This window comes from Asparagus officinalis, chromosome 10 (assembly GCF_001876935.1).
Source record: "Asparagus officinalis chromosome 10, Aspof.V1, whole genome shotgun sequence".
NCBI classification, from domain to species: domain Eukaryota; kingdom Viridiplantae; phylum Streptophyta; class Magnoliopsida; order Asparagales; family Asparagaceae; genus Asparagus; species Asparagus officinalis.
In genome coordinates this window covers 23074846-23087727 of record NC_033803.1, presented here as the reverse complement: position 1 = coordinate 23087727, position 12882 = coordinate 23074846, and the positions used below count along the sequence as shown (strand labels likewise).

The window sequence follows — 12882 nt, the reverse complement described above, 5'->3', positions numbered from 1 at the left end:
TATCCAGATTGTCAACTATGATTAAGGGTTCGATGTGTGTGTAAATATAGGTTAGTTCATATTCAGAACATAATTAAGTTATAATCTGGGTATATTGATCATCACGTTGTAGTGACATGTATGTTATTACATTAACAACACACCGTGGGGAATTGTGGAAACACACCAACACTCGCTGTGTCTCCATCGCATCTATATGTGCAAAGTCATTCTGTGTCAAGTTATCAGAATTTAGCTAGTAGTAGCAAGAAACTATCTAATATTTTAGAATTCATACTTCATGAGATAACATATTATGTGGAAATCTAAATTTGATAGCTACATAGATATCCTATCATACCTCTAGCACCCTATTTATATCGATCACACCTTTGATTCCACATACATGAGGTACAAAATATGAGTAACGCTAAATTTTATAAAAAATCTACTATGGTTGAAACTTTACATTTATCATATATTTACAAGTGTTACAATGTAAAATTGTGATATATGTGATTTATTCACTCTGAAAAGTGGGGAAACTCAAAAAGGAGTTATCGCTATATTTTTATCCATGAGATATAAGAAAATATGGGGGGGAAATCACAAAAGATAACGAGTCCAAGGTTTATACTATATCAATGGATTCTCCAAGATCTCTAACATGATTGTGTGTAATATCACACTTTGAGAACACGCTTGAGTTATGTTTATATGCAACATGTTTTAAATAGGATGCAGCCAACATTGTGCCAAGCTGGACTTGTGCTTGGGTTGTGAGATGCAAGTGTTGATGGGTTTCCAACTGCAATCCCTTCGCATCAACACATAAAACATTGGGTAGATTGATTCCAATCTGTGCTTTTCTCACTATATCTACAAAAGGTCCCTCTCCAGATGCAAGAGCCACCTGCATTAATAAAGGGATAGAGCATTAGTTCTCATTGTCCTACTTTCTATTACTCAGAAAGCCTACAACAGAAAAAGGAGAGAGGAAAGAACTACAGAGAGTACAGACCCTTGTGAAATAGATGTAAATGTTATTCCTAAAACTAGAGGTCTAAAAGGATAGAGAAATCTTATTTCTACTGGGATTAGTTTTCCAAAATTTTCCCAGAAAATCAGTCTTTAAGCAATTCTAAAACGAACAACATTCAGACATTTACTCTGTCCAGACGTTTGATGAACTGCACAAGAAATAATAACTTTCAAATTTTGAGAGACGAGTCAGGTGTGTATGGGCAAAAGTCTAAGAGGATTTGATCGAGACAATTCTCTACACTCGCTCTTTTGCTAATAACTTCAATTTTCAAAATTATGAAAGCAAAATTTAATGACAATGCAAATTGGGATATAATCTCCCCAGCCCCCAATCTCATTCTCATTTTGAGTAAATAGTTTGGGAATTCATATTTCAATTCTAAAAATTGTCTGTTTTGTGAAATGGAAATCAGGCTGTTAACCCATCCAACAAGTTTTTGCAATATCAAATCCAAACTTTACAGAGTTTGTGTGCTACCTGTCATCTGCATATGAGAATATGTTTTCTGGACCTCTGCTATTAATAATATCAGTTTTCTGTGTGTGTGTGCTGTGTATATATATATAGAAACAATCATTATAAGATTCATCATAGCCATGAATATTATAATCAGTTTTCTCTGTGTGCTACAGTCATGAATCATAGCCCACAAGCTACAGTCATGAATCATAACTTATAATAGCCTGAGGCAGGTGTTAAGACTATAATGATCAATGATGCCTCAAATTCTCTACATCACATTTCTTTCATCAGACTCAAAGAAAAACAAAACAGATTGATAATTTATAAGTTTCTTTCATCAGACTCAAAGAAACTTGAATATAAGACCATTTTAATTTGGTCAAATTAGGTGAAACTTCTTGGTGAGGGACCAAAAGAGAAGTAAAACAATCAAGCAAACAAGCAGGTGGACGTGGTTTGACAATGTGACCACACGGATGAGGCAAAAAAGATTATATTACTTTACATAAACCAGAAATAATTTATCTTCACTTCAACGTGTCTCGAGAAAGTATTTGCACAATTACTTTAAGATTTTTTAGTCGATGAGACTATTTAAAAGGTATCTACCTTGCTACTTTCAATTATATCCTGTACCTTGTCTCTTCCTATTCTTTTCTGAAAGTGGATCCTCTATAATTCTACTTAACCTGGTTCGGTAATTTGCCAAACTATGCTTAATCACGGCCCGATTATTGTGTTGATATCGGCTTGAGCAAATGCCTAAGCTGAGATTTTGACATTCATTGTAATCAGTATACTAGTAAACAGTCTTACGTCAAAAGAAGTACACTAGTAGATAAGGGCATCTCCAACCCATCGCACCAAAATGGTACAAATTTTGCACCAAAATGGTACAAAAGTCACATCTAACAGTAATTCATCTCCAACCCATTGCACCCTTTTTTGCACCAAAAAGGAATATTCTCAGTATCTTTCTTTTTATCTACTTTTATATGATTATTTTTTTATTCCCTATATTTTTAACTATTTCAACAATTAACCTCACATATCAAATTTTATTTTTTCACATATTTTCCAAACAAAATGATTTATTATTTAAAAAATTTAACTAATAAAATATTATATTTTTATTATTAATATTGCCAAAATATTACATTCAAGAACACAACAGAAAATAAAATACAAGAAAATGATTAAACATTAACAACAATGTAAAAATTACAAATTTAGTATGCTCTTAACTATCTGAATTAGTGTATTCCTCCCATAGATGATCTATCAATGCATTATGAAGCGCAATATGGGCATCTTTATCCTTGATTTTTCCGTAACGTGCAATAAATTGAGTAAATCTTGTAGTTTCATCTGCTACCATATCAACTTCTGGTGTTGGTGCTTCCCTCACTTCTTGAATTGGTGCATAAAGATCACGTTCATCCTCGATTATCATATTGTGCATAATAATGCATGCAGTCATTATGTCATGTAATACATGTTTTTTCCAAAAACGTGCTGATCCTGCCACGATTGCAAATCGTGATTGGAGAACTCCGAACGCACGTTCTACATCTTTTCTACATGCTTCCTGTTTCATGGCAAAATATTTTTTCTTCCTACCTTGTGGCTGTTGGATTGTTTGTACAATAGTAGCCCATTTCGGATATATACCATCAGCTAAATAATAACCCATATTATACTCTTTTCCTTGAATAACATAGTGAGCGGGAGGAGCAATACCTTGAGCTAGGTTAGAGAAAAGATTAGATGACTCCAGCACATTGATATCATTATTGGTGCCTGGCATACCAAAATATGCGTGCCATATCCAAAGATCATAATCTGCCACAGCTTCGAGGATAATAGTTGGTGACCCACTACGTCCTGTGTATTGCCCAGACCATGCTGTTGGACAATTTTTCCATTTCCAATGCATACAATCAAGACTTCCTAACATTCCTGGAAAACCACGTTTTTTTCCAATATAGAGTAGCCTAGCAATATCGTTAGCGTTAGGTGTTCGTAGATACCGCTCTGCGAATATTTCCACCATAGCACGACAAAATTTTGTCATACTTTCAATTGCTGTTGACTCACCTATTTTAACGTATTCGTCCGTAGCATCAGCTGGTAGACCGTATGCCAACATGCGAAAAACAGCTGTTACTTTCTGTAACGGTGATAATCCCATTCTACCAAGTCCATCACTTCGTTGTTGGAAGTAATAGTCATGATCTTTCACTGCATCAACAATACGAAGGAACAAACTTCTTGACATCCGATATCGACGACGAAACATATCTTCTCCAAAACGTGGATTATCGGCAAAGTAATCTATGACCAAATTCTGATGCGCATTTTCTCGATCGCGGTTGATCACTGCATGACCGAGAATCGAGCCACCATGGATCGGTTGGTAGTTGTGTTGACGTAAATTGTTAACGAGGATTATGTTGTTGTTAATGTACTCACAAATTACTTCTTCGGTTTCATCAATCTCTGCAATGATATTGGATAGAAAATTATCATCATCCGAAGATGAAGATGATGATAAGTATGATGGACCTCCAACATCGAAATTCATTTTTGAAGTAAGAAAAAAATGACTGAAGTATACAGAAATGGAGAATAATAATTTTAACATAACAACGAGTAATTGTGTGGATGTACCTAATCTAGTATGCTATTTATAAAACTTTGCTTAGTTGTATACATTGAACAATGTGTAAAGTTGAGCTGATTTTAGGAAATGCTTTCCAGCTGTTATCAATTTGTCACAAAATTCAAATTTGCTTTTAGCTGTATACGTTGGACAATGTGTAAAGCTGAGCTGATTTCAAAAGTTGATTCCCACTCGTATAAAGCTTTCACACAATTCAAGGAAAGTTAAGTTGTGTATACGTTGGACAATGTGTAAAGCTAATCTGATTTCAAAAAATGATTCCCACTCGTACAAAGCTTTCACACAATTCAAGGAAAGCTAAGTTGTGTATACGTTGGACAATGTGTAAAGCTAACCTGATTTCAAAAAATGATTCCCACTCGTACAAAGCTTTCACACAATTCAAGGAAAGCTGAGCTGTGTATACGTTGGACAATGTGTAAAGCTGACCTGATTTCAAAAATTGATTCCCACCGACAACTTTGGATAATGTGTAAAGCTGATCAGTTTGTACAAAATGATTCAATTTTAAATGTTGACCACCGACAAATTCAAACCAACCGCAAATTCAAATTCAAATTCAAATTCAAATTCAAATTCAAATTCAAACAAAAAAACAAATTTGGATTGGCTATAAATAACATTCACGAATTCTACTTCAAACCACCCAATTCGAAGTATTTCTTCAAAGTATTTCTGATCTCCAAACCAACCGCTTTTTACAAAAAAATGTCTGTTCGATCAACTGGATACACGGTTACTCAAGATGTGCTCATTTGTCAAGTATTCTTGGATATTTCTCAAGACCCTATTATCGATAGAAACCAGTCTCGAGATGCATTTTGGTCTCGTGTGGAGGACAAATACAATGAACTTCGAGATCAGCATTTTGAGATGCGTATGAGCCGATCAATTCGTTCTCGAATGGAAATTATAAGTAATGAAGTAAGGAAATTGAATGCGTGCTTGAGACAAGTAGAGAATCTGAATCCAAGTGGTGCTTCAGATGAAGATATTGTAAGTATTCTATTAATTATCGTTTGAATTTTATTATTATTGTTGAAATACATAACTTGATGTTCACTATAATTTACAGTTAGTTCGAGCAAAGATGTTATTTATGCAAGAACCAAAATACAAAAAAGGTTTCAAATTTGATCATGTCTAGAATATAGTTAAAAATTTTGAAAAATTCAAAGATGATGTCCCCACAGCAAGACAAGTTGGTCGAAGACAATCCCAAAGTGTGAACTTCGACTCGTCACAATCAGATAATCCCACTTCGGAATCTCCTATATCAACATCTCCTAGACTGTCATCATTTACTCCATCTGAACGACCTATTGGGGTAAAAAAAGCTAAATTGAAAAGAAAAATGATGATCATGAGTCAAGTGTAGTGGACTCCATCGAGACCTCCAACAATCGACTTATAGACAGGTTAGACAAGGCGAGCTTGGATAGGCAAGTAGCATTTGATATCGAACGAGAAAAGATAGCCATGAAAAAAGATAGAGATGAATGGAAAATTATAATGAAAGATTTGAATTCCATTGCTGATCCAAACGTGCGTGAGTACGTTCGAGCTCAACAGATTAAAATAATACAAAAAAGAAATCAACAAGAACAAGGGTCTGCTTCTAATTTTGGCAATTATTTTAATGATATTGGACACTCTGGCCCCGATCTACCAGATTATTGAGAGTTGCTTGTCCATCTTAAGTAACGTCACCATGTTTAGTTTGTATTTTATATTTTATTTTAATGAAGTTTTATATTATGTTTGTCAGTTTTTATATGTTATGTATTTCAGATATGTAATTTATATTTGAATTATGTATTATGATTGCTCTTTATATTTCATGGGACTTTACTTATAATGTCTAGATTTTAATATTATAATTAATAATAATGTCTGTTAAATTTTAGCATTTTTTTATCTTTAAAAAATAATTTATTTTGTCCAAATTATACAATTGGGGTAAAATTATAAAATTTAAATATTATTGGGGTTGTTTTATATATTTAATGAAACAATTGGGGACAAATTGTAAATATATAAAAGTATGAGGTTTAAAAAAAAATAAAAAAAACAGTAATGGGGGAGATGAACAGTGCGACGCCAAATATAGCGTCACGCTGTTCATCCCCGTCAAAATGCGGCAATAACTGCCGCTCGGTTGGAGCTCCCACGCAGCGGCATTTTCACTTTTTACCTCAAAATGCCGCTGCGTTGGAGATTGTCTAAGCAATAGTAACCGTACATGCTACCAAGCCTTGCTACATAAGCTTAGGACAACAAGATGTGCTTTAATTTATTTGGGAACATGCATGTGATCGTATCTAGCTTTGTTCGTGTGACTATAAATTGAATGTGGTGGATTGAACAGATATCATCTTCAAAAAGAACAAGAAAATATAATACTTTTTAGGTTATTTGCTCTTTGGTATCGTAAAAGTTCTATCTTTTGACTTTGGTACCCCAAAGATTTTATTTTAATACTTTGATACCTCAAGTTTACAGCTTTATTGACTTCGATATCCAATAGTTCTTTTTCCTGACACTTTACTAACCCTGAAGTACGCACATTCTTTTGACTTTGATACCATCAAATTTACGCATTCTTTTAACCTTTGATACCCCAAATTTTGGGGGTATCAAAAATCAAAACAGATGTATATGTTGGGCTGTCAAAATTAAAAATCGGGTAAACTTTGAGGGTATCAAAGTGCAAATAAAAATAGCAGCTGACTACTATTTTGTGCCTTGACTAGTTAAAAAGTATCTCCCTGATCACGGTTGCCGAACATGTCCCCGGATATTATGTCGAAAATAACAAAAAGCCCTCAGCTTGATAAGAAATTAATTAAGCAAACCGATTCATGCACGCACCTGAATCACCAGCAGCTGAGGCTCTCCGAGATCCACCCTCAAATCCCTAATCAACCTCTCCATCCTCCCCTGATACTCCTCCGCCTCCTCCCTCTCCGCCGTGTCGCTCTCCCCCTGATACCACAACACGGCCCCCGATTCCTCTCCTCCCCCCCGTCCGCCGCCGCCTCGCGCCTGGCCACCATCTCCCCGTAAAGCCTCCTCCCCGGGCCCACTCCTCGATCCTGGTCCCACCAACAGCGCACGGCACCAGGCGGATCACCCGCGCCCGCGGCATATCTGCCGCGATGGCGTGGCGCGATAGGGAGGCCCGGGCCCACGCCGCGGCTTGCCGACGTCGATGTCGGCGTGAGGGGCTCAGCGGCGACAACCCAGCGGAGGCGGGGTTAAGGCGGAGGATGGAGGGGGAGGGAGGGATTCTGGGGGATTTTGTGGCCCACCGGACCGTTGGAGACGCCGCCGCGGCCTGACATGTTGCTTTGGCCGGCGAGGATGAAGATGAGCTTGTTGGGCGAGGAGGTGACGGGGACGAAGAAGAGGAGAGAGATGGGGAGGAGGAGCATTTTGACTTTTTTTTTGGAAGTTTTGGGGGTTTTCAGGAGCCGAAATGATTTTGAATTGTTGTTGAAGAGCAGGTGGCTGAGGCCCCCGCGAGCAATGATTGGGAATTTTTGGGATAAGAGCAGGAGTGTTGTTTTTCTTTTTAGGGCCTGTTCGTTTGACCCAAAATATCGGTGAAATCAGGGAAAGGAAATCAAAACTGTGTGCCACATAGGAAACGGGTTTCGGGAGATTTCAATTGTACCTGTTCGTTTCGCCCTCTGATTTAGAGAAATGGAGGCTTGAAATCTCAAGCCACGTCGGATTTTACGCGCAGGCGTTTTCAGCCCTTTTGGACGTGAAAACACCCGAAATCTCCACTCACGCCCATTAAAAAATTATAATCGGGTGTTTTTCGAGGAAATGTTTAACAAACTACGTGAAAACACCCGAGATTTCTTCATTTGATTTCAATCATCTGATTTCCCTGTGAAACGAACATAAAAATTCAAAACTGAGAAAATGTGAACTATGATTTCAATCATCTGATTTCCCTGTGAAACGAACATAAAAATTCAAAACTGAGAAACCTTGTGGAAATGCAAACAATTGGTTTTCATGGTACATTTCCTATTTCTTTTTTTCCCTGGGAAATAACCGAACAGGCCCTTAAAAAAAATACTTGTCACTTAAGGCTCCCGTTTCACACAGGGTTAACGAGGAAGGATCAGATTAATTTAATTAGTCAATTCGATAACCCGAAGGACTAATTAATAATCTGTTATATAAATTTTATTTTAATCTTTATGATCATTTTTAGTGTTTAGGAATAACAAAGATTTTGACTATTTTCTTTATAATTAGAGGGTTAACTCTTAATCATTCTAAATAGAAGTATTAGTAAACCCTTCATTTTGAGGGGTTAACTCATTTTAATCCCTCTAGAAGGGTTAGCTTAATCTTTCTATATATTTTGTACTTGACAAATTATAGAGGGTTAACTCACTTTAACCCTTATATAGATTTTTTGTGTTTGACGGGTTAAGAAGGGGTTAAGTCTCCTTAACCTCCCACTTAACTCATTGCCAAATGACACCTAAATCTTCAATGTTAGATCTGATAAAAATTTGAGATCTGAACCATAAAGCCATGATTTAATTTAAAGAGATTAACAAGAATCAAAAGGTGCGGAAGCATATACTTGAATCCATTGAAGAAAACTTAATTAGGGTTTTGATGATCTTCTAACCTTAGGGTTTCTCTCTTATGGATCTCTTTAGATGGGGATAAGAGAATGAGAGTGGTTAACCCTAGATTAGGGACCATAACCCCATATATATAGGTGTTGTACATTTGTAATTTGACCCCTCATTAAATTACAGTTACAACCTGGTATCTGCACATATAACCCAATGACTTATTTAAATACCCATTAACCCAAATTAATTGATCACTTTAGTGGGTTATTCTGAAAGATAGCAATACACATTGATTAATCATATGTGCCCACAAATAGATTTATTAGATTAAATCCAACAATCTCCCACTTGGGCACCATATGATTCCTTAAATTGTGTATAACCTTATGAGCTCAAAAACTGCTATCACTAAAAAAAAGTATTTCCGAACAATCTCGTCCATTGACTATATCAATATAGGATCAAAGCGGCATTCGTCACATTTATCGTAACTAAACTCATCAATGGTCACATATACCAATACAATCAAACGACATAGATCAAACATGGATGTGCAGCATAAAAATTACATGCAATGTGATCAGTACATGTCTATTTTCAACTGGTCCTCCTTTAGTGAGGTCAAAACCAAACATAATGTAACAGAGTGTCTTAACTGAATACTTTATTCTGATCAGACAATACAACCAAACATAAAGCACCATAATTATAATAAACTCCCACTAAATTAGGATATCCTTGAATCTTGGGTGGCAATCCCTTAGTAAGAGGATCAGCTATCATGGAGTTTGTCCCAATGTGCTCTATAGATATCTGTCCACTCTGTACCATTTCTTTCACAACCAGGAACTTAATGTCAATATGTTTTGACTTGGTTGAGCTCCTGTTGTTATTGGAATACATTATTGCAGATTTATTGTCACAATATAACCTTAGTGGTATTTCAACATTTTCCAAAATATGCAGTCCCGTGACAAAATTTCGCAGCCATATTCCCTGATTGGATGCCTCATAGCAAGCTACAAATTCTGCTGTCATAGTAGAGGAAGCTACGAGTTTCTGTTTAACACTTTTCCATGATATATCTCCTCCTGTTAACATATAAATGTAGCCTGATGTAGACTTTCTGCTATCTTGGCATCCAGCAAAATCAGAATCAGTGTACCCAATGACCTCCAACTGTTCTGATTTTCTTTATGTGAGCATATAATCTTTTGTTTTCTGAAGATACCTCATAACCCTTTTGATTGCTATCCAATGATCCATACCAGGGTTGCTTAAGTATCTACCTAACATCCCAACAATGTACGCAATATCCAGACGCGTACATACCTGAGCATACATTAGACTTCCTACAGCCGAAGCATAAGGAATCTTCTGCATTTCCTGAATTTCAAGGTTACCTTTAGGGCACTGATTGAGACTAAATTTGTCTCCTTTAGCCACAGGGGTATCTCCTGGTCTGCAGTTTTGCATGCCAAACCTTTTAAGTACCTTATCGATATAGCTCTTTTGTGATAATCCAAGAATACCCCGAGAGCGATCTCGATGTATTTGGATTCCTAATATAAAAGAGGCGTCCCCAAGATCTTTTATTTTAAAATTCTTTGATAGAAATCTCTTAGTTTCGTGCAACATGCCTATATCATTAGTGGCAAGCAATATATCATCGACATACAGAACCAGAAAAATATACTTACTCCCACTGAACTTGTGATATACACAGTCATCAACAATGTTCATCTCAAAACCGAACGAGATAATTATTTGTTGAAACTTATGATACCATTAACGAGGAGCTTGCTTGAGTCCATAGATGGATTTCCTTAATTTGCAAACCATATTCTTTGGGTCTCCTGACACAAAGTTTTCTGGTTGCACCATATAAATCATCTCATCAATGTCTCCATTGAGAAATGCAGTCTTAACATCCATCTGATGTAACTCAAGATCATAATGAGCAACAAGTGCCATGATTATTCTGAAAGAGTCTTTCGATGAAACCGGAGAGAAAGTCTCTGTATAATCAATGCCTTCCTTTTGAGTATAGCCTTTAGCCACAAGACGTGCCTTATACCTCTCCACATTACCGTTTGCATCCCGCTTGGTTTTAAAAATCCATTTACAACCAATTGGTTTTGCACCTTCTGGTAATGGGACAAATTCCCAAACCTTATTGTCTTACATAGACTTGTACTCTTCATTCATGGCATCAATCCACTGTTGAGAGTTAGAACTTTTCATGACCTGGAGAAAGTTGATTGGATCATCTTCCAATATTCCACTACTTTCCTCATGTTCTTGAAAAAATATAATATAATCATCCGAAATAGCATTTCTCCTTTCTCTCGTGGATCTCCTTAATGGCACTGGTTCTGCATTTCTCCTTTCTCTCGTGGATCTCCTTAATGGCACTGGTTCTTGAGGTTGTTGAGTTTGTTCTTCTTGAACAGGGAGTTGTTCAAGCACTGGTTCTTGAGGTTGTTGAGTTTGTTCTTCTTGAACAGGGAGTTGTTCAACATTGTCATCTTGAGATTCCGGATTTACTTCTTGAGCAACAACAGGTATAAGAACCTGAATATTGTCAAAAGTAACTGTATGAATTGGATCTGAAGGCAATTCCTCCTCAAAACTAATGTCTCTAACCTTATTTCTCCCCTCAAACTCAACATCCTCAAAGAATGTTATTGTTCCCGTCTCAAAAATATTCCTTAGTGTGGGATCATAAAACTTATAGCCCCTAGAGCGTTCAGAGTACCCAATAAAGTAGCTGCTAACTGTTTTGAAGTCCAATTTTTTTTCATTTGGCCTATAAGGCCTTACCTCAGCTGGACATCCCCAAATATGTAAATGCTTTAAACTTGGCTTTCGACCAGTCCAAAGCTCATAAGGTATTTTAGCAACTGCTTTACTTGGTACTCTATTCAGAATGTAAGCTGCTGTCTTTAGTGCTTCTCCCCAGAGAGACTCTGGTAAAGAAGAATGAGCAATCATACTTCTTACCATATCCTTAAGAGTCTTGTTTCGTCTTTCAGCTACACCATTCATGCTAGGTGAACCCGACATGGTGTACTGTGGGACGATACTGTATTCCTCTAGGTATCTAGCAAATGGTCCTGGATGTTATTCACCTGAACCATCATATCTGTCGTAGTACTCACCACCACGATCAGATCTAACGGTTTTAATTCTTCTGTTGAGTTGATTCTCAACTTCAGCTTTATAGGCTTTGAACATGTCCAGAGACTCAGATTTTTCATGAATAAGATATAGGTACCCATAACGTGAGTAATCGTCTATAAATGATATAAAATATTATTGACCATTCTAGGATTCTGTAGGGAATGGCCCACAAATATCCGTATGTATCAATTCTAAGACATCCGAAGATCTGTTGGCACCTAATCTTTTAACTTTAGTCTATTTTCCCTTGATACATTCAACACATACGTCGAAGTCCGAAAAATCAAGGGAATCCAAAATGCCATTAGACACAAGACGCTCAACTCTACCTTTTGAGATATGACCCAAGCGCTTATGCCATAATGTCGCCAAATTTTCCAGTACCACGTGATTCTACATGCAAGGATTTATTATAAGAAGCAATTGTATCGAGCAAATATAGGTTGTCATAAGTACTCAAGTAACCAGTTCCCACAATATCTGAATTAAAAGATAAACTAAATTGATTGTTTTTGAATGAACAATGATAACTTGATTTGTCCAATACAGAAACAAAAACCAAATTCCGTCTAAAAGATGATACTACAAAAGTATCTTTTAAGTCCAAATAAGAACCAGTTCCTAATAGCAACCTAAAGTGCCCAATTGCTTCAACATCTACCGATTGTTCGTCGCCCACACAGATGTGTCTTTCAACATCACTTGGCTTTCGGTAGCTCAGGCAACCCTGCATAGAAACACTTATGTGAGTAGTAGCACCAGAGTCTAACCACCAAGTGTTTCTAGGTACTGAAGCTAAATTAACCTTAGAACAGACCAAAGTAAGAAACGTACCCTTATTAGCACGCCAGGCGTGATATTTTGTACAATCCTTCTTTACGTGTCCAGACTTGTTACAGAAGAAACAACCCTGATTATCC

General features: G+C 36.7%; 2 protein-coding genes across 2 annotated transcripts; both read right to left on the bottom strand.

Annotated features, from left to right (window-relative positions):
- LOC109826274 (probable carbohydrate esterase At4g34215) lies at positions 591–7698 on the bottom strand. The gene is given in 4 exon segments (XM_020393284.1): positions 591–892; positions 7041–7193; positions 7196–7242; positions 7245–7698. Coding segments are annotated over 4 exon segments (555 nt in total). The 5' UTR covers positions 7318–7698; the 3' UTR covers positions 591–610.
- On the bottom strand, positions 2727–4070 carry LOC109824982 (putative nuclease HARBI1). The gene has a single exon (XM_020391633.1). The coding sequence runs from the start codon at positions 4068–4070 to the stop codon at positions 2727–2729; it is 1344 nt and encodes a 447-aa protein (XP_020247222.1).

Coding starts and splice junctions, on each gene's coding strand:
- LOC109824982 (XM_020391633.1), bottom strand. CDS start 4,070: ATGAATTTCGATGTTGGAGGTCCATCATACTTATCATCATCTTCATCT.